This window comes from Bos javanicus, chromosome 6 (genome assembly GCF_032452875.1).
Source record: "Bos javanicus breed banteng chromosome 6, ARS-OSU_banteng_1.0, whole genome shotgun sequence".
NCBI classification, from domain to species: Eukaryota; Metazoa; Chordata; class Mammalia; order Artiodactyla; family Bovidae; genus Bos; species Bos javanicus.
In genome coordinates, this window is record NC_083873.1 from 94,926,588 (window position 1) to 94,949,967 (window position 23,380).

The window sequence follows — 23,380 nt, forward strand, 5'->3', positions numbered from 1 at the left end:
AGTCACCGCAGTGAGAAGCCCGTGCACCACAAGAGTAGCCCCTGCTCTCTGCAACTAGAGAAAGGCCTGAGCAGCAATGAAGACCTAGCACAGCCAGAAATAAATAAATACAATTATTTTTTTTAAAAACATAGTTTATAAGGACATTGTTCTCATGCCTTCAGTTACATAAATTATCATTACTATTAATTTTAATATTCGTAGTTTATAAGAGAGGGAGCACATAGAATGGTATCTGGGAAATAAGGGAAACAGTATTTCTCGTAATTTGTTAAAAAGGTATTTTCTCAGCAAAATAACAACAACAACGGTTGTAATGATAATGTCAGCAAGCCATGTCATGAAAGTCTTTCTAGGTGCCTCATCAAAGACAGTTTTATGACAAGGAAACCCTGGCCTCACCGTGTGAAGTGGAAGGTACGTAAAAACCACTTACACCATTACACTGTAGCTCTCAACCTACAAACGTCAACCTTCAGTTCCTGCTACTTACACGCTAGGGATCTGCCTTAAAAGTAATGGTTGACAGCCTGTTTGCTTCAATTTTCACTAATGTACCTTAGAAGACACTTTAAAAACCATTTCAGTGGGCTCTTGTAGGATGATTTGGGGCATGCTATTTGCAGCTAGATCAAGGGATAAATTTGACAAGTGGAATCAGTTGCTCCATAGATCAAAATGAGAGCTCAAGCAAGAGAAAATGATTGAGGAAATAAACAGTAGACTCAATAAATATTTAACTGAAGTCAAAAATGATGATGAAATATTCTGAAAACAAGATTTTAAGAGGGACTCTAAACAATAAATTATACGACTGTGCCAACAGCATCCTAAACTAAAAATTATGTCCTTTCTTTAGTGAATATGAGTTTTGATATGAAGCACATTTGGAAAACATAACTTGGAATTGTGTCATAATCTCTGGGTGGAACTTTTCTTTTTAGTTTGATTTTATAGATTAGAAATAACCATTGATTTGTAAAAGTTTAAGATTAACCTGTCAATATATTTTCTACCATTAATTATATCTCACTTCTTTTTGAAAAGAAAATGTTTTATAATTATTCCTTATTCTTGGCCCCTCCATAATACCTGCTGCTGCTGCTAAGTCGCTTCAGTAGTGTCCGACTCTGTGCGATCCCATAGACGGCAGCCAACCAGGCTCCCCCGTCCCTGGGATTCTCCAGGCAAGACCACTGGAGTGGGTTGCCATTTCCTTCTTGCAAGTGCCCCCAAATAAATCCACACATAATTTTCTGACCCAAATATTTAAAAAATGTGATTAAAATACTTTACATATACATGCTGGGTATACAGTATCTAAATAGTCACTAGTGATTTCTATGTTATTTAAACAGTTGACTAGAAATTCCCATTTCTATATTGGACTTTGCAATTTAATTTCAACGCATGGGTCTATAAATTGTAATCAAAACACTGAATGCATGTCTATATAACTGGCCAATTAACTTTAAAACATAAAGTAGAATTTAAATGGCACACTAATTTTTCCTATAACCTAAAGTTCAAACAAATTCAACACTCCGCACTCACTACTCCTCTGTGTGATGCTAACAACTCATCTGACATTTCTGATCCTCAGTTTCCCTATCCATAAGCATGGGGATAAGGAAAGTGAGTTGCTTTGAGAATTGTGGTGACACACACAAGGTCACTAGCACAGTGCCTGGCACATAGCTGCTTCTCTATAGATTATGCTGTTTTTTCATTACTGATGATGACATTAGAAATGATGGCCATGTACACTGACTTCCACAGACCTAGCTTAATTTTTTAGTTAAGTATATTCTTCAAGTTTTGACTTTCTATACCAGCCATCACAGTTTTGGATCCTGACACTGTCCCAACATCAATGTAGACAATCTAAGGCATATGTTACATTGGGGTCTTTCCTGATTTATCTTTTCTAGTTGCAAATATGAAATTAAAAATTACTGTTTCCAAGTCTTCTCAGTCAGTTCAGTTCAGTAGCTCAGTTGTGTCCAACTCTTTGTGACCCTATGGACTGCAGCATGGCACGCCTCCTTGTCCATCACCAACAACCAAAGCTTGCTCAAACTCATGTCTATCGAGTTGGTGATGCCATACAACCATCTTATCCTCTGTCGTCCCCTTCTCCTCCTACCTTCAATTATCCCAGCATCAGGGTCTTTTCCAGTGGGTCAGTTCTTCACATCAAGTGGCCAAAGTATTGGAGCTTAAGCTTCAGCATCAGACCTTCCAATGAATATTCAGGACTGATATCCTTTAGGATGGACTGGTTTGATCTCCTTGCAGTCCAAGGGACTCTCAAGAGTCTTATTCAACACCACAGTTCAAAAGCATCAATTCTTCAGCACTCAGCCTTCTTTATGATCCAGCTCTCATATCCATACATGACTACTGGAAAAATCATGTCTTGCTACATCCTAGTATTTCCCATTAACATGTTACTATTTATATCCATGTTGTGTTCATAATGAGATATTTCTGATATAGATTTGAAATATTAAAAGTCTAAGAAATTGGTGGTTAAGTAATATTAATTAAGAATTTTCTATTTATAAATATCTAAAACTTTTATCTAACTAATCAAGAATAAGATAATTTTAATATTAGAATAAAATTGCAATCAAACCATTGTCCTCAGAACTTTATGTTAAAAGTGTTCAAAGGCTAAAGATCAAAACAAATGTTATTTGTCTTCTAGTTAGCTGTAGGGGAAAAGACCACTTAATAAAAGGAGTGTATTTAGCTGATTTAAAACAAAGTGATTGATTTTCATTTAACATTTGTCCACTGTTGTTAGCCTAAGGTAGAAAATCAATTTCAGAATGACCCAATGGGAGAACAGTCCCATGTAGCTATATATATTTAATGACAAAAACACAATAGTACTTCAATGCTTATAATAGTATTAAATAAAAGAAACTTTTGTGTTTAAATTATTCTGTAGTTGTGACACAAGACAGAAAACTGCCACATATCAAAATGACAATGGAGATAAATCCAAGATCACACATTAATATCTTCTCTCTTTGTTTTGAAATAAGCAGCAAAAAATAGATGTCTTATAGAAAGACAGAAAACTGGCATAAAATTTAAATATACTGCTCTCTTAAATCTGTATTCTCTTTACTTTCTTCCATGTGCACTTATTACCAATTTATTTAAAGCATAATAGTAGTAAAATATCCGTTATGGATCTAGAATCATAGCATTGTCATAGTTATTCAAGTGTATTTCAGAATATTGAGATACATATGCCACTTTTAATTCTTGTAGTAACCTGTAATATGGCTATATGTATTAATTATTGATGATATCATGAAAGGTCTAATTACTAAAAATGTATGAATTTAACAGCTTTGTAAACAACAAACAAAACATTCTACCGACATAAATTTTTTCCTTCCTCAAAGATTAGCAAAGCCTGCTGTCCGAGAGCCAGTGCATAAGCTCCTGGGGTTGTACTAGTGAGCAGGACAGGACAAGTGACATGTTCATGCGGAGTTGGCTTGGTTGGAATTAAACAAAAATCAAGATTTTGAGAATTCAAAGTTACCTTTGTGATAATTTATTTCTCTTTAATACAAATGAGAAAACTGAGGACCAGACAGATGAGGAAATTTGTGGCAGTTTTCAAGACAATGTCTTCTGACTCCTAACGCAGTGATCTTTCCAATATGCCACCAAGGGCTTTAGGAATTGCTATAACTCTGCCCTCCTCTCGGAACTTATCTCTCCGTCTCCCAGTTTGTTGCTCCAGCCAAGGAAACTACCTGCAATTCCTGGAATATAAAAGTTATTTCATCCCTTGTGCCTTTAAACATCCTCTTCCTTTGGAGCCCAGAATTGAGATAGCAGTAGAAGTTGCAGTGTAAGAAGGTATTGAATTACGTAACTTCTGAGGTCCTTTATGATGCAAAAGTTCTGTATTCCACGCAGCTCATAAAATTTCTGTACAGTTTACTGCCACTTCTAATATCAGCTTTTATTTATAGATGTATGCAAAGTTAACTTATTTATATATATATATATATGTAATAGGGTAATGTGCATGCAAAGAATGCTCAAACTACCACACAATTGCACTCATCTCACATGCTAGTAAAGTAATGCTCAAAATTCTCCAAGCCAGGCTTCAACAGTATGTGAACTGTGAACTTTCAGATGGTCAAGCTGGATTCAGAAAAGGCAGAGGAACCAGAGATCAAATTGCCAACATCCAATGGACTATTGAAAAAGCAAAAGAGTTCCAGAAAAACATCTACTTCTGCTTTATTGACTATGCCAAAGCCTTTGACTGTGTGGATCACAACAAACTGTGGAAAATTCTGAAAGATGGGAATACCAGACCACCTGACCTACCTCCTGAGAAATCTGTGTGCAGATCAAGAACCAACAGTTAGAACTGGACATGGAACAACAGACTGGTTCCAAATCAGGAAAGGAGTACATCAAGGCTGTATACTGTCACCCTGTTTATTTAACTTCTATGCAGAATACATCATGAGAAATGCAGGGCTGGATGAAGCACAAGCCGGAATCAAGACTGCCAGCAGAAATGTCAATAACCTCAGATATGCAGATGACACCACCCTTATGGCAGAAAGTGAAGAAGAACTAAAGAGGCTCTTGATGAAAGTGAAAAAAGAGAGTGAAAAAGTTGGCTTAAAACTCAACATTCAGAAAACTAAGATCATGGCATCTGGTCCCATCACTTCGTGGCAAATAGTTGGGGAAACAATGGAAACAAGTGAGAGACTTTATTTTTTGGGGCTCCAAAATCACTGAAGGTGACTACAGCCATGAAATTAAAAGACGCTTGCTCCTTGGAAGAAAAGTTATGACCAACACAGACAGCATATTAAGAAGCAGAGACATTACTTTGCCAACAAAGGTCCGTCTAGTCAAAGCAATGTTTTTTCCAGTAGTCATGTAAGGATGTGAGAGTTGGACTATAAATAAAAGCTGAGTGCCGAAGAATTGATGCTTTTGAACTATGGTGTTAGAGAAGACTCTTGAGAGTCCCTTGGATTGCAAGGAGGTCCAACCAGTCCATCCTAAAGGAGATCAGTCCTGAACATTCATTGGAAGGACTGATGCTGAAGCTGAAAGTCCAATACTTTGGCCACCTGATGTGAAGAACTGACTCACTGGAAAAGACCCTGATGCTGGGAAAGACTGAAGGCGAAAGGAGAAGGGGATGACAGAGGATGAGATGGTTGAATAGCATCACCGACTAAATGGACGTAAGTCTGAGTAAACTCCAAGAGTTGGTGATGAACAGGGAGGCCTGGCATGCTGCAGTCCATGGGGTCACTATGAGTTGGACACAACTGATCAACTGAACTGAACTGAACTGATGCATTCTGAATACACAGTCTCTCTGTCCTCAGTATCCACAGTGGATTGACTCCAAGACCTCTCATGATACTACAATCCACTGACGCTCAAGTCCTTCATCTGAAATAGTTCTACCCACTGTTTCCACATCCACAGATTCAACCAATAGTGGACTCAATTTCAACTCTACATGCTAAAAAAATTTATGAATACAGACACAGATACAAACTTGATCATTTTGGCCCAAGAGAATCAGACTCAAAATTGGAAATTTTAAAAAGCACTTCTCTATGTGTATAAAAGCCCTAGTTCACTGAGTTATTGACTGAATAGGAAGAAGAATAAAGAGCAGCACTGGACAATGATAGTATGGCATAATGGGGCACTCACTGAACTGGAAATAAATAAAACCTGGGTTTGAATCTAGGCTCTGTTATTTTTCAGCAATGTAACCTTGGCAAATGCAATAAATTTCTCTGAGTCCCATGTTCTTCATGTATAAAATGGAAATGAAATGACACCTAATTCTAAGCACTAATAGCTGAACACACCTAACTGAACATACCTAAGACATTTGCAGTAGTTTAGTCACTAAATCATGTCTGACTCTTTTGTAACCATCTGGACCATAACCCTCTAGGCTCCTCTGTCCATGGGATTTCCCGGGCAAGAATAGTGGATTGACTGGCCATTTCCTTCTCCAGGGGATCTTCCTGACTCAGGGATCAAACCCTTGTCTCCTGAATTGGCAGATTCTTTACCACTGAACCACTGAGCCACCAGGGAAACACCTAAGACATAGTAAGTGCTCAGCGATTAGCTGAAATTGAGTCCTAAATCCTTCCCATCAAGAGAAAGTGTGCCCTCTTTCCTGAAATTATGAGTGCCCTCAACAACCATGATGCCCTGTTGTCACCCCCATCAGATGCATAAACACACTCCACATGCATGCCTGCATGCACATATGAAAAAATATATGTATTCATGTACATCTGATCTGCTAGTCTGAGCTTTAATTATCTATCTAAATATTACTAAGAAGCAAGAAAGACCTCTAGACCTCTGACAAATCAGGAAAAATATATGAAAGCCATGAAATATCAGATTTTTAGCTAATTAACCTAAGTTGGTATTTTTAAAAAATGCGATGTCTATTAGAAAAAAAGTGTTATTTTATCCAAAAGCCACTTAGTCATTTGACAATCCATCAGGTCTCCTATATTATAATGTTCATGTGATTCTTTCTACAACTCATGATGAAAGACTACACATAAATATAAAAGCATTGATACTAGATTATCACACACAAAAAAATTACCTCCACTCCTGTCCCAAATTTCATTTGGTCACATTATTAGGCAGCTCCAAAACTTTACTGGCTCTCCACTACCTATAAATTAAATTAAAATCTAAACTCTTGATATCTTCATATTTTTGCATTGTCTCTCCAATAATTAGTGTGCAAAATAGGTAGACAGATAAATACTATGTTTTATCTTATTTATATTTAAAGCTAATAATAAAAGGAAGAAAACACTTCTGTAAAGAATGAACATTATATATATCAAAACCTAATTTGGGATTTTAAATTCATGGACAACAGTATTCAAGTCACTGGCTATAACCTGCTACTGCAATTCAGTTCAGAGTCATCAGAAGAAAGATACACGTGCAAAAATTAACTTAGTGGGTTATATACTTTCGTTATAGACCTTTTCATTTGTCCAAATACATGGAGAATTTGAAATGTAATTATGAATTCATAATTCAGAAGCTTTAAGCCATACCTGCTTTTTAGTGATTTTCCCTGGAAGTACTGCAAGCCTTATTCCATAGCCTCCTTGGCCAAAATATTAACAATTAATACAGTTAGTTGCAATTTCACACTGAAAAGTATCATGGAATAATAATGGAGGTTTAATAGCAAAGTAGGGTAAACCTGGCAAACATGAGTAGAACAGCCAAGTGGGGAGAAAAAAAGAATTTTAAAGGAAAGGCTGCTTAGTCATTTCAAGGTTCAATTTGTTTAATTCTAATTGATTAGGGCTGCAATAGAGGAATATGGAACTATACAAATGTATAATTTGTAGTTTAATATTTAAGTAAACACTAATTCTGTTGCCTGCAAGTTTTTCAGAAGAATAATCTCTTTCTCATTCATTTCTTTTTCATTTGCTTCTTTTCCCACTTCTGCTCACGATCTTTCCTCCTTCTACTTCAGCCTATAATCTGACATTTCCTCTTCAGTGAAGTATTTTGTATGCTGGTAAACATGAAAGTAATATTATTCAGATTTACTGCTGTTGCTATACCTAGAAATTTTATTTGGATTTACTGTTACTTGTCTATAATTCCTAACTGCCCTACAGTAACTGTCAAAAGGTGAAGGCCTGAATATTAACCCAGGGAAATCTTTGAAAGATGTAAATGAAAATATTTATGTAAGATACACACACACACACACACACACACACACACACACACACTTCTCTCCCTCCTAAACCTTTTATCTTATAAAAGAGCATCTGATGCCAAAGCATGAACAGTATATTAAGGGCTTAATTTCAGTATTAATAACTCAGATTTAAAACTTGGCAATTAATTAAGATTAATGACAGAAGTCATCCCTTTCTTCCTAATGTAACACTTCCTCCCATCTCTTCAATTCTCCACTCCACTGACCCTTCCATGCTCATTTCAGGCTGTGAAAACCTCAGGTCCTGAAACTCTGATCCTGTTATGTGCTGCCTTTTTACCTGAGATTAACGAAGTAGACATTAGCAAATTTACAACCAACAGCTCAGACAGCTGCCCTACTTTAAGCAGTTAATGGAAAAGGAACTAATCTAGTTAAGAGCATAGGACTAGTTCATAAATCTGGATTCAGAGAATAGATAAAGCCATCATGCTTCTTCTGGAGAGTAGGGACTGAGTTCAGTTGTCAGCTTTCTGGTCATTTTGTTGAGAAGAGCCAGTGTTTCTATAAACTGGACTAATGAGACTCAGAGCTAGCATAAGCTGCATGTATGCTTGCAGAGAAGATGATAATAATGCAAGAGACTGACATCGTAATGTATGATTTCACTGGGATAAACATACATCCTACAAGAATTCCAGTCATTGAAAATTTTTCTTGGATCAAATATGAAACAAAGACTAAATCTGTTTAAAAAAAAAAAAAACAAGAACAATGCAACTGCAAACAAGAAAAAAATAAACATATCCCAATAAAGAGAATTAATAAAAATTATAAGCCTTCATCTATTCAGAATTCAACCTGAGGAGAAATAATTGTATCATGCTCTTATAACTCAGAAAATGTTCAACAGATTTAATTATGAATTAAAAATTAATCATCATCCCCAAATGATAAACCTTAGCTCCAGAGAAATAGCATGTTTATGTATCAGCATCCTCAGTCATACTATTATAAGAGACAATTCATATTTGTCAAATTTAAGAATTGCTCTGATGTCATAATTTTCTCAGTAGCTTAGTTTCAGGGTGGAAACATGAAGGTAAAATTATAAGTCCTGCTTACAAAAACCTTTTTAAGTTCCACAAAATCAAAATATGTATCTCTCCAGAATCAGTAGAGTTTACTACATAAATTCATCAAGAATTCATCTTAATCAATTACAATAAAGCTAAAGGGGACATTAAATCACATAATTCTGTTCATTCAATCAGTACCTTGTATACATTATAGGGTAATATAGTGATTTTTTGGCATGAGACATCACACTCAGAATAAGTTAAGGTCTTGTCTCTGCTCACTGAATTGTGGGAACCATGAGGTCTGTTCAGCTTCAGCTTAGGTACAGCAGGGGAAGGGTAGCTAGAATAACGGAAATAAAGTTAATATATGAAAAACATACATAGGAATATGCTAATCCAGTTAAACACAGAGAATGTGGTAATAAGACATTATACATGTTTTCAGAGACAAGGAAGAGGAATTGAGGAAGGAGGCCAGAACTGTCTAAAATGGTGTGTATCATGATGAGAGCAAAGCAGTGAAAATCTACATGGTCTCTAGAGAAAGGCCACATAGAAAAAAGAAAGTTTTCTCTCTAGGAAGAGAGAAAACTTAAGATCAAAGGTTAAACTGTAAGAATCAACCAATGTTAGGCGATAGGAGAAGGGAGAGAAATGAAAGTGTCAGGCAAAGGTAATTGGAGAGTAATCATTCTTTACTATTGACCTCTAATCTGTTTACTATGTATATAGATGTGTTATTTGAATTTTTTATTGAAGTATGTTACAGATTTACTGTCAATCAAGATAGGATATAATATGATATGATATGATGTATGTGTGTGTGATTGCAAACCAAACTGTGCTTAATGCTGGTCAGGATTATGAAAAATATATATAATATATATTATTTTCAATACAGTAACCTGCTTTGAAGAAGCATTATGGGAATCTAAAGTTTAGAAAATTAGAACCACCTTTTCCCCACATATTTTCTAAGTGAAAAGAGTTCTCTAGGGTGAGAAATATGAAGTATATCAGTGAACAAAATTATTTTGAAATGGGAAAGAGTTTGTAAACTATTCCAATTTCATTAACTGAAAAAAGAAAAGCACTAGGAGAAAAAAATTCCTTTTAAGTCTTTGAAATAAAAGGAGTTAATTTTTAATCCAAAGTCAGATAAATAAAAATGGTAAACAAGTAAATGGCCATTGGCATTCTTAAACATAATTTTTGCAAAGTCTGAATAGTAAATCATTTTTATTTTTTACCACAAAGTTTACAACAGTTTCAAATTCCTCATATACTAGAGGCTGTGATTTGATTCAGAGTGGAATTAGGGAAGAATGTAAGATTATATGAAGCAATTTTAAAGATGATTTACTTAGATTATAAACGTATATTATAAAAATTATAGTTTTATTTAGGAGTAGAAAAAGAAATGAAAGCCATTTAGCCAAAAATGTCACTTATTTCTCCTTAAAAGTATACATTTATACAATGTATTAGTATAAATTCATTTTTAAAAGAAGGGGACAATGAAAGCTTCCTACTCAAGCCAATTTCCTTAACTGAGTTACAAAGGTTTCCTTAAACTGAACTTATAAATAGGGGCCTGGTAGACATAAAGGCACCATCATTAGGCTCTCTGTTAAAGTAATAAACTGTCTACCAAACAATGTACTTTTCCCCCTCATTAGACTATAACCTTCGGGCTCTAAATTGAAAGCAAAATTTAAGATATACAGAATAATATAAATTTCTGTAAATTATCAGAAATTGTAAGGTGACATTTAAATAAATATAAATTTAATCTATCGTAATTAAGATTACATAAGGGCTACAGAAAAAGTAAACACAGAAAAAGAAAGGTTAAAAATCTACCTTTGCTGACATTTCTACTCCCAATTGGATGATTTAATTAATGTTCTCCAGGTGCTTAACAACAAAATTGTATATGAGCCTAAGAAAATAATGTACTTGGCCAGAGGGGGAGCAGAAGAAGATGGTGGAAGAGTAAGACGGGGAGATCGCCAGCCTCCCCACAAATACAATAATGCATTTGGCCATGGAACCAATGTTAACAAAGTTGATATTTTTAAAGTATTCTTTTAGTGTGCCAAAAGCTCACTGGTGACAAAAAAAAAAAAAAACCACACAGAGACAGAGACTTATTTTTAAACTCAGTGCATTAATTCAAGAAGAGGATATTTATATTAATTTAATAATTTTTGTCTCGTGATTTTCTAAAGGTTGCTGATCAATTCTAACAAAAAAATATCTCTACCTAAACTTACAAATTAATATATAACATATATATGAGGCCACTAAATACATTCTGGATCAGAGGGGTAAGAAGCCAATTAAATATCTAAGTTCTACTTATACTTTGGTTGAAAAAATAAACCTTTTTGGGTAATTTAAATGATTAAAATTTGCATATTCTGTTTTTCACTTTGGGGAACCAAATTGAGTCAACACTTTTGCCAGCTTATATGCATAATTAAGCAACAATTTTATTTAAGCTATGAAATAGTATCAAAAAAGCACTCTATTTTCTGAACTTGCTATTTTCCACTGAAACAGACATTAGTCAAAGACATATACACTGAAAAATATGTTCTGTAGGACTATATACACACATACATTTATATTAAACATTATACACACACATATATATACACACACGCACACAGGCATAAATCAGACAGTGGAAACTGTAACAATGGCATGTTCATGACATGAGTTATTCTACTAAAAATTTGTCTTTCAAATATGTGTAAACCAAAGTTAATTCTTTCTGCTAATTTAAGTGGGATATTTAATGTATTTTAAGGATGCCCTGAAATGTAATGACAAGAAGTAATAAGAACTGGGGCTTTCCTGATGCTCCAGTGGTTAAGACTCCATGCTGCCAGTACATGGGGTAAGAGTTCAATCCCTGCTGCTGCTGCTGCTAAGTCACTTCAGTTGTGTCCAACTCTATGTGACCCCATAGACAGCAGCCCACCAGGCTCTGAGGTCCCTGGGATTCTCCAGGCAAGAACACTGGAGTGGGTTGCCATTTCCTTCCCCAATGCATGAAAGTGAAAAGTGAAAGAAAGTGAAGTCGCTCAGTCATACCCGACTCTTTGCGACCCCATGGACTGCAGCCTTCTAGGCTCCTCCATTCATGGGATTTTCCAGGAAAGAGCACTGGAGTGGGCTGCCATTGCCTTCTCCAAGTTCAATCCCTAGTCAGGGAATTAAGATCCTCATGTATGCCATGCGGTACAGCCAAAAGATTAAATAAATAAATCTGCCTACTAAGGCTGTTTTCTGGGGTGGGGGTGGAGAACGGGAGAGAAAGATAGTAAGAATGGAAAGATACTGGTGGTAATAAAAAGGATAGAAACATCTACGGGTACTCTTTCCAAGTGTTGTCCAATCATACTTGGCCTAAAGGACCATACAAAATTTCAGATCTTATAGAAACAAAATGCAAGCAATCACTTAAGAGTTTTTACAAATGATATTTTTCTCTACTCTTTCATTTAAGTATAAAAAGGGAAAAGTGAAAGCATTGCAGGCATTTTGTGTTCAGTAGGACTGACTCAATAAAGCTAAAGTAGAGTCCCTAAAATCTACGTTTGGCTATATGACACAAAGTATTTACATGGAATCTAAAAACGAAGTTTAAGAACGCAGTTATTAGCCGCATAGTTCCAAGCACTGAAGACATCTTACACATCAAATCGTCTGAGTGAAAGCTTCAATCTGCTCAGAAACATCCACAAGTGGTTTACGTCTTGCAAATGTGATGCAGAATTTAAAGGCATCCTCGTACAAATTCGCTGCCTTCCAGATGCTTCTTCAATCTGAAGATGAAGTGGTTTGATAGTACAGAGTGCTGCTTTGAAAGCATGAGTGTTCAGAGTGATCCTTGGGAGGGTTAACAATCCTTGAAAAAGCCACCACTGAAGAGGTGAGGCCGTTAGTTTGGAGCTCGAGAATTCAGAAGCAGGACTGACAAAGGACTGAACCTAAATCTAGATCTGGAGATGGAAGCCAGAGGTCCAGCCCGAATCATCTACCACTGAGGTTCTCAGGCTTCTCTGCTGCTGCTGCTGCTAAATCACTTCAGTCGTGTCCAACTCTGTGCGACCGCATAGAGGACAGCCCACCAGGCTCCCCCATCCCTGGGATTCTCCAGGCAAGAACACTGGAGTGGGCTGCCATTTCCTTCTCCAATGCATGAAAGTGAAAAGTGAAAGTGAAGTCTCTCAGTCATGTCTGACTGGAAGCAATCCCATGGACTGCAGCCTACCAGGCTCCTCCGTCCAGGCAAGAGTACCGGAGTGGGGTGCCATTGCCTTCTCCACAGGCTTCTCTGGTGCCTTCTAAATAAACCTATGTTTTCAGACTGGGTTTTGGTGGGAGAGTTTGTAGATTTTTTTTTTAAAATCAGAGGACTAGCACTGAGTTCTGTTATAATGAACTTTTTTCTTTTAAGCAGCTACCATCAATCATTTTTAAAAATGAAAATATCTGCACAATTAATGGAAGTCCTCTCCATGTAATAAACTTAGCTTAACTGGAAACTCGCTATGCACCTATATTGTTTATTTCACCACCGACTGATGAAAACTTTGCCAAGTGCTAGCATTTCTCCTCAGGTCATTGCACCCTGGCTGCCCTCACTCCAAAGGCCACTTTGGATCAGCTCCTTTCCTTTATCTTTGTGGCTGCCCAACTACTTCCTCAGGTGAGGCTGCCTAAATATTATTAACCATAACAGTTTATATTACCATAGAATCCTTATTACCTTACCATACCCCGAAGCTTTACTTGTCAGACTAATATTTTAACAAATCTGTTGTGCCAATACTGTGTGTGCACAATTATAAGTTGTTGCAATAATCTCAGCGAATTATACAAATCCTTAGGATTTTTTTCTGGCTGAATCTAGGTAGTAGAGGAGAAAACTTCTTTAAAAGGAAAAAAAAAAAACGCTTCCATTAACATGTTATTCTTACTTTTGATTTTTAATACCCAACTATCGCTACGCAGCCTTTATAAATGAGAAGAAAATTAAAGTCAGTGCAATTTTCTCAATTTCGTCTTACTAAAATTTAAACACATCTGGCAAGAAAACCTAATTCTCTTTCATCTCCGTGTAATAAAAAGCCCTAAGTTTAAAAAACAAAGACATAGTGTGCATACTTCACCACGGGTGTTACTACCACCAGCATTCTTTTCTGGCCGTGTTTCAATTTCTGTCTGCTTATTGGTGAAGGAGGGACTGCGGTCTGAAGGTTAACATAACCTCGATGACAGACAAGAAGCTCCTTGGAGATTGGGTTTGTGGAACAGCTCCCTAACCAGGGCTGCGCTTTCTTCTTTGCTTTGCTGCTTCTCTAACTCTCTTTTCAAATAGAAAAAGAAAAGAGAGAGAGAACGCCTGCTAATGCATCATTTATAAATTACCTTGTTATGGCAAAAACAAAACACCGCTTTGAAAACCAAACAATCGCCTGCTGCAGACCCCAGCCCGTTTGATGGAGACCCTTCAAAAGAGTCCCCGGCTTCACGGAGGCTGTTTATGTGGAGACTTCGATGGGTACCTGCTGTCACTCCCTGGAAACTTGGCGGCAGATGTTGCCGCGTTAAGTTGTCTCTGAAGTGGCTTTCCGTCCTCGTCTCCCCACCGCCACGGAGTCAAACTGCATTAGATCTCTTTATTCGCGCCTAAGGCAAGTTCGGGAGCGCAGCTGTGTCCACCCCCTGCTCCTACCTTTGGTGTTTCAGGCCTCCAGGCAGCGAGAGGGAGACCAAAACCGTCCTGCCGCTCTCAACTACCTCCGCTGACAATCCGGCCGCTCGCTGCGGGCCGGGGGAGGCCGCCGCCGCCGCGGCGAACAGATGTCGGCGACAACCTGCGAGCTCACACCTGGACGCGCCGCCCGCACCTCGCGCCCGCGCGCTGAAACATTCATGACTCCGAGGACCGGCGGCCGCCATCAAAGCCCGGCCCCCGGCCGCCCGCAGCCCCGCAGCCCCGCCGTCCCGCCGCCTGGCGGGGGCTGGCGGCGCCCACAGGTAGCCGGAGGGCGGAGGCCGAGCAAGAGGTGTCTGGCGTCGCTTTGATACTTGATGCCTGAACTTCAGTTACTTGATCAAGGACTTCAGTTCGGCCGCGGATGCTGCCATTGAGCCCGCTGCGGCCTCGGAGCCATGAAAGGAGAGCCATTTGGCTGGAAATTCGGCGTGACGGGCCTTGCAGGGGAAATGTGCGTGACTCCGGGTTTGGTTCTATGGACGCTGATGTGTTTATGAAACTAGACTCTCAAGAGGCAGAATCTGCAGTAAACAATTTATAAAGCCATGACAGGATGGGTTTTCGAGGTGGAAAACGGCGCTGTTGACTAAGGGGAGGTGGTGTTATTTTGGAACCATAAGCCACAATCTGAAAACATGATGTTTTATTGTCTCTCAAGCAGTTTTGTTGTGTCTCCCCCGCCCCCAAAGAAAGAGCATGACTATTACTTTCTTTAAAATTGACAAATGAGAAAGCGTTCTCATTTGTTTCTTGACAATATACAGCAAAACTGCATCCATGCCCAACGAAATGAAAATGTTTGCAAAAGTCCTCCTAATCTCTGCAATGTACAAATTGCTTTAAACACACACACACACACCTCATACCATTATGCACACATTTCACAAGAAGCATAGTCAAAAGTAAATACACTCAAGCCTTTACAAGCACAGAAAAATAACAAAATTATTTGCAAAATTTATTCACCAGTTTGTTGATAAGATTAAGTTTTTCTTAAAAAGAACTGGCCTTGAACAGCTAGTAACATATATTCCAATGAACTATTTGATATGCAGAGACAAATCTTTTTAGTGGGAATCAATATTGATACATATATATACCTATATACACTGTATATGTTCAGTTCAGTTCAGTCAGTTCAGTACACACATGTTTAAGAAATCTTTCATCAGTTGTCTGAGTAGTCAGAGATCTATATTTTAACTTAGTTTTATCAATTACTGATTGGTTTCAGGGGAGTCAAGTTGAAGTTAGAATTTTATCCTTCCTTATGCTGGCAGAGCCTAGTCATAGGTAAATCTGGCTATCTAAATGTGTCCAAAAAAACCCTCCAAGACTAATTTTCTCATTAGGTGATTATGCCCCAGCTTGCCTAGGAAATCCAAAACAAAGAATAGGCAGAGAACTAGAGGACACTGCTACTTGGACATCTTTGTCTTCTAAATTTAAATTTTCCTCTACTCCATGTAATCCTATGAGATAAACCATATCTATATAAACTAAGTTGATAAAAACCTTGGGGTTCAGACAGTTTAATTTCTGAGAGCTTACCTAACTAGCCACAATAAATAGAAGGTAACAGTGAGCCATGGTCTTCTTCTCCTGCTTAGATAATTATGAAAGCAAAGCATCCCATCTTACTAACGTACATAAAAATTAGCTGTGCCAAATATGTTCTGTATCACTTATTATCCTATCTCTGGGTCCTCAATTTCTTACTAGGTAAATTAAGTTTCTCAAATGAAAGCTATTCTAAAGCAAAAGAAAAGTACTGGAAATTTTAAAATATTATATGGTCTTTTTTTAAAAACAAAATTTGTGGGACGCTGGCATATCAGCACAGATTACGCCATGTACCATGCAAACAATTTTATTTAGAGAAATAATTAAATATTACTTTTTGGATAATAATATTTGATGTATTCCAGTCATTGTAAAGTTTTTAAAAATAAAACCCACCAAACATTTACTAAGATTAAGTGTCCTATGTTTGATGCAGATTCTTTGGGGCATAAGTACCAAAGTCCCATGAGTGGGCTGTTATCAATAACAGTATTTACTGTTATCAATAACTGTTATCAATAACAGTATTTACTATGCTCATGAGGAAAAGAATAGAGCAATTAAAAGACTTCAGAAGAAGAAGAAGCCAGAAAGAAAATTAGCATAGTGTATAAGAAATGCATAAACTAGTATAAGAAATTAGCATATGGAGGATGGGAAGTTAATATGGGAATTAACTCTATCAAATTAACTCTATTAACTCTATCAAAGAGGTCCTGGTAGATGATACAAAGGTGACAGAAACTCGGATATTCTTAATAATCTTTGTGAAACATGAAAAATGGGGAAATGAGGAATAAAAAGAGGGGAAGGCAAAGATTTCCCAGGCTGTCTAAAGGGAAAAAGTTATATGCTGTAAACTATAGGTCCGACATCAAACCCTAGTCTAAAAAAAATAAATATTATAAAAGATCATAGCAAGAACTAGAAGCAAGAAAAAAATATGTCACAATTACTTGATTTCCAGAACCAAATAATTCTGCATCACTGATTCGGTTGAATGGGTGAATACATAAATATACGTTATACCTTAAATACAGAAAACTAATAAACTTTATTAAATATCCTTGTGAATAAGATGGTAAACTGAGTTAATACTATTGGTGGGCTTCTACCTCTACCATATTCATTTCAATTAACAGTGTGGAGTGTCAATCTGTGCGGAAGGTGCTCATGGAGTACCCCACTGAGGTCTGAATTTGAAATAAGTGACAAAAATTTGCAGTTGACAAAATTTTGGAAGCAGCAAAGCCATCAAGAATAGGTATTATGAATAAAGATTAAATCAGACTGTGTCAGACACACATAGAATCATAATATATATCTGATGAAAAGCAAATCAATTAACTGAACCAACAATTGATATTTACTAAGTTTAAAGTCCTGCATTTAAAAAAAAAACAAATTTAAAAATCATAAGTCACATATATAGGTGAAGAGTGAAAAAAGCGGTAAACAAAAAAACTGGGAAACAGAGAGTTTCCTACCTTTTGTCTATATTTTTTAAATACAAAATCTTTTAAAACTGAAAGTTTTGTGTTAACTGTGTCACTAAAATACATTTGGAAGAAAAAACTGATCTGAACTAACTGAAGAGTATTTATGGTCTATTATTACCCACCTGTACTAATCAATATTTCTATAACAGAATGTCTCAACACTGAGCTCAAGAGATGATGCTTTCCACAGTATATAAACAGATATATGGACTGTATCAGAGTCCTAAAATCTGAAAAATTCTGAGTTTTGAAACAATTTAACCTCAAGAGTTAGGATAAAGATTCCAGGACTATATCAGACAGAAGAATGAGCAAATTCTCAAAAAAACAAAGGAAATTTTGGTCAAAATAATGAAAGCATTATTCTGCAATCATGGAAAAATAAATGATGCTTTAACCTGCTGGGGCAATGTGTAAACTATTCTAGCACTATAATCTAAGAAGAACGTTAGATTTACTTGGTATCTAACAAAGTGTTTGGTACATTTTAGACATTAGATAGATATTTGTTTGAATTAATGAAAGAATGATTATAATGCATCATTCAGAAGCACAAATATATCAATTTATCCAAACTCAAAGATTTCTTCTATTCCCAATTCATCATTCTGGCTTGAATCCCCAACCCCCACACTATCTTTTAATCCACACATCACTGTTCTCGGCTACCTCAGAGATTTTGCTCATGACGCTTCATCTGTGGAAATACTCATTCCACCTAGCTCCACCTGATGAAATCTTATGCATTTTCAAAACTAGAAGGCCTCTATTTTTGATGAAACATTCCCAGATTCCTCCAGGAAGAGTTAATATCTCTTCCTCCACGTACTCAAGAGTACTTGATGCTTATCTATATATGGCTTAGATCATGTTCTGGAATAAATTTTATTTTTGTGTGTATCCCAAAGTTTAGATTTCTTAAGGGCAAGGCTATCATCTGTACCCCTCAATATTACCAGATGCTATTACTTGTGCATATTTATAATCTACAAATTATTGAATTAACTCAAAATTAGTACAAATGAGAAAAGGCCATAAAACTAAATTTTAATCATGAGAGTTAAAGGAATATAGAAGGTTACTGACAAGAGTATTGGAACCACTGTCTTGTTTTTGCTAATACATCTCAGTGCTACCACTATACCCAACACTTAAAATGTTGAAAATTAATGTCTAAGTTGGGGGACAGAAAACTAAGATGATGCATGAAAACAATTTAAAACCTAAAAAGTGAAAGTCTAGCATATTGAAGAAGAGAGTTGTTACATGTCATTTGAGAAGCAGAACTTTATATTATGCATTAATTTGAACAGAGGCACAAACTTCTTAAATACAAGAAGTTTGTATTAACCACAGTGGTTTGGTAATGAAAAAGCCTGCTTCACAAACCACCTAATTCTCTCTACCTGTGGTCACAGCAAAGGGTAAATTATCTGTTAGGGATATTCCAGGAATATTTTCTCAAATTGGTTTTCTAAATGGTTGAACTCAGATGTTTTTAAAATTATCTCCATCTCATAGAAGTAAAATCTTAAGATTTAGATGTTTTGATAGTTTAAACACCATGCTAGAATCATATAGCATTAAATATAGCTTGGAACTTAAAATACTAATCTCATCAATTATTTCATCCTTAAAAGAATAATCTAGTTTTTTCCCAACACATCCCAGGTACAAACCTCATCTCCTTCCTGAGGTCGCATCAAGGAAACTCGGTCGTACTGCCTCCGCAACAAAGCCCAGAGCGCGTCCAGCCGACCCTAAAGGGAAACATGATCTGTAAATCTCTGGGAAATGTACTCAACCTCTGCTTGCTAGATAAATGAGCTAAAATGAAGAAGATAAAGTCTTTTCCTCTACTCTCATTTCTTTCATAAATTAAATGAATAAATAACAAAAACAGAGTTTCTTGTTGCTGAGAAATGACTCGGTCAGTCATTAGAAGGTAAATTGAATGTCTGCTGTTTGATATACCTTGGTCCTCCTTCAGGGAGACTAAAAGGATTACACTTTAGGAAGCTGCAGTTAAATCCCACAAAGTTTGAACAGTCACCTTAATTGGCGTGTACCACTTTGTCTGAGGAGGCTGGTGTGTGGGTTTAGATGGCGGTGGTCTCGGTCTGACGGGTTCCTCTGGTTCTTCAGGAAGGGTTACCACAGCATTTTTGGCTTTCTCCAGCCTCGCACCTTCTTCTGTAGATCCTTTATCACCCCAACGAACCTTTAAAACAAAGGGAAATATTGCTATCAGACATACAGTGGCCTAGGAGAACAGACTCTTGTTCAGCTGGTTCTTGGCTCATCACCTCAGAGTCAAAAGATGAGTAAGTAACCTAACTCCAAATTTCTCTTCTGAGATTTAACAGATTTTTCACCACTCCTTATGTATTTAATATCAAGATCCTAGAAATAAAAACCCTTTATAAAAATTTGGCATCGATTAAATTTGATACAACCAACCATTTCTCCATTGTTTCAAATAAGGAGTTAATTTGTATTTTACAAGGGAAATGTGTAATTCTATTCTCTAGGTATGTTCTCCTTCTAGCTAAACACACCCCTATATACTGATGACAATGGTTGAAATAGATGGTAATGATGATGATAATTAGCATTTACTGAATAATTATCATGTGCCAAGCTGCATTTAATCCATACAAAAAATGCTATGAGGTAGATACTGTGTTTTTTGCTTCCCATGGAGGAAACAAAGATACAGAGAGGTTAAGTGATGAGCCCAAAGCCGCACAGTAAGTAGCAAGACAGGGATTTGAACATGTTAGTCTGAAGTGGACAAGATGTTTCAACTAGGTTCAAATTTTACAAATATATTTTATAAAAGAAGTTAATTTTTCCTTCCAAAATTCCCATCAAGTTTGACTAAGGACAAAAGTGTGATTAAACTTTCACCTTTGGAAGTAAAAATAATTATGTATGTTTTATCTTCATTTTGTAAAGCAGTTCTCAGTCTTCAGTTCCTCTGCTCATATGGATATGGTTATTTGACATACACATTTTTCATTAAGGAAGACAAATCTGAAAAGACTCTGAAGAGAAGAATTCAGAGACATGAGAGATTTCCACAAATTTGGGGGAATTCCTTCCTCTGAAAACCCTGGATACTGAAAACAACTGCAAGGTCAAGTGATGTTTTCTTTATTTTTCAATGAAAATTGGCTAAATCTGAGCCAAATTTTTTTCCAGTGTGGGGATGTGAAGAGGATGCGGCCCCTGGAGGAAGGTTTTGTTCATCCAAGAGCAGCATAGAAGTCTAAAAAGCAAGGATGTTCCCAAAGAAGACAAAGATAAGTGAAGCTCTAAAAAGAAACAGGAAGGCCTGTCCTGGGCACACAGCGACTCACCAGTGTTAGGTAATTTCTACAAAGAAAAAATGATTAATAAGCTTTTTAAAAGCATTTTAATGACCTGAATTAGTGGACAGGAATACAGATGATTACCGTTCATAGAAAGATCTATTCATAGCTTTTTGATAAGGCTTACTTAGATATTTTTACCTTTTTTTAACTACAATTTTAGAATAGGTTTTCAATTTCAAGTGGACCCTGTTGAGTCATTAAAATGTATCTGTATCTTTCAGTGTGATCAGTGGTACTAGAATGTTCTTTATGAGGTTGTTAAAATTGTTTTAAACACCATTAAACCTTTAGAGCTAGATAGTTGGCTTTCTTTCCAGAGAAATGACCTTCTCTTTCAAATCAGTGTCTTCGCCTAGATTAATTAAAACTTTAAAAAATCTTTAGATATATCTAAATTGAACTCAAAAATTCTAAAACCAGGACCCATCTCCTGCAGTTATAAAGTCTCAATTCTAAGAGAAAAACAAACAAACAAACAAAAAATAAGATACATAGTCAAATAGTATCATAACATAGAGAAGTAATTCAGAGTAGAAGTATAAGTGGGTAAAATTTAGGACCATCCAGAAGTTATAGATTTTTAAGTCAGATTTTAACTAGTGCAGCATTCACAGTTGATATCACAGAGGTGATGGTAATTGTATCCTTCCTCTAAATAACATTGGCACCATTCTCAGATAAAGAACACGAAGATAGTTGAACTTGAGTTCTCACCCAACATGGCATTTCTAAGGACTCAACTATTAAACAACTAAATGTATGATACTAGATTAGTGGAAAAGTCCATTTTACAACATCTTATGGAAAAAACTGAATGAACTTTTTGGCCAACACAATATATAATTGTTGTTGCTGTTGTTTAATCACTAAATTGCATCCAATTCTTTTGTGACTCACGGATTGTAGCCTGCCAACCTCCCTGTCCATGGGATTTTCTAGGCAAGAACACTGGAGTGGGTTGCTGTTTCCTTCTCCAGGGAATTTTCCCGAGCCAGGGAATGAACCCATGTCTCCACTGGCAGGCAGATTCTTTACCTCTGAGCCACCAGGGAAGCCCCAATTATAGTTGCTGAGTTCTAAAATAAATGCATTACATAAATCCATTATTCTTAGTTCATCATAGCTGTTTCATCATTATCATCATCACTACAAACAATAGCACAATCCTTTCTCACTCAACTTCAAATTCTAAAGCTAGGAAACACTATATAGAGTTTTCCTTAAACTCTTATAAACAATTAAATATATATACATACTTATATGTATAAATTTTAATATTTTAGTTTGACCACATTGAGATAGCCAAAAAGGATAAAAGAATAACAAGAATAGATTGCTAAAGGCATTCTTAACAAAATTGACTTTTGAATATTTTTTAAAAAGTGCAAATTTTATAGCTAAATGTTTCCAATTCTATTTGGTTTTCATGATAAACAATGAAATTCCATAATTTCTGAGCATATTCAGAGGTTGTATCATAAAGGAGCAATTTTAGAACTGAGAAAAGAAACAAAAACAGTTTCCTGCTGAACTGCCAGAAACACACATGTGAAGTCATCAGGTACTGTGGCTCAGCTGTGCTAACAGCTATTATTAACATCAGTTCAGCTCCAGCTTTCTGCAAATAACCATTACCATAGTGTTTAAGTATTTAATGTAAAGGAGAAGGAAGAAAGACTTTCTACTAAAATTCCTATCCTGGCTTAAAACAACATTTAGTTACAAAGACTTATTTTTTAATTCAGATGTACCATGATTTCTATAATTCCATTTACTTTCCCTTTAAGGTTTTTTTTTTTTTTTAAGGAAAATACTTTCCAGATTTGAATAGGCATGATTTTAAAACAAGGTATGTTTTCTATTTTTCCTCTCCAAGTTTAAATAAATTCACACTTGAAAAAGTCCAATGGTGCTTAATTCTCAGTATATTTGTATTGTGTATTTTTACGTATTGTGTTTCTCCTTTGTGATGCCCATATTTACTTGCTCATTTTTTTTATCATTCCCATCCTTATTTACTCCTCACTGATGGAGTAGTCCATAAAATGTAGCCCAAATTATCCATGGTTAGGGAACTTCCCCAGTGGTCCATTGGTTAAGACTTTGCCTTCCAATGCAGGGGGAGTGGATGTGATCCCTTGTCCGGGAAGTTAAGATCCCACATGCCTCGTAGCCAAAAAAACCAAAATGTAAAATAGAAACAAACAATATTGTTTTGAAAAACCAAAATGTAAAACAAATTGAACAAATTTAATAAAGACTTTAAAAATGGTCCACATTAAAGAAAAAACTTTAAA

The 23,380-nt window shown here is 36.2% G+C and overlaps 1 protein-coding gene across 1 annotated transcript in view; it reads right to left on the reverse strand.

Moving 5' to 3' along the window:
* The window catches only part of ANTXR2 (ANTXR cell adhesion molecule 2), a 178,143-nt gene that overhangs the window by 59,171 nt on the left and 95,592 nt on the right, over positions 1–23,380 (reverse strand). Inside the window, exons 15-16 of the mRNA XM_061420583.1 lie at positions 19,760–19,927; positions 19,386–19,466 (exon numbers count right to left, since the gene is read on the reverse strand). Of these exons, the coding sequence (XP_061276567.1) occupies positions 19,386–19,466; positions 19,760–19,927 (249 nt within the window). The remainder of the gene's footprint in view (positions 1–19,385; positions 19,467–19,759; positions 19,928–23,380) is intronic.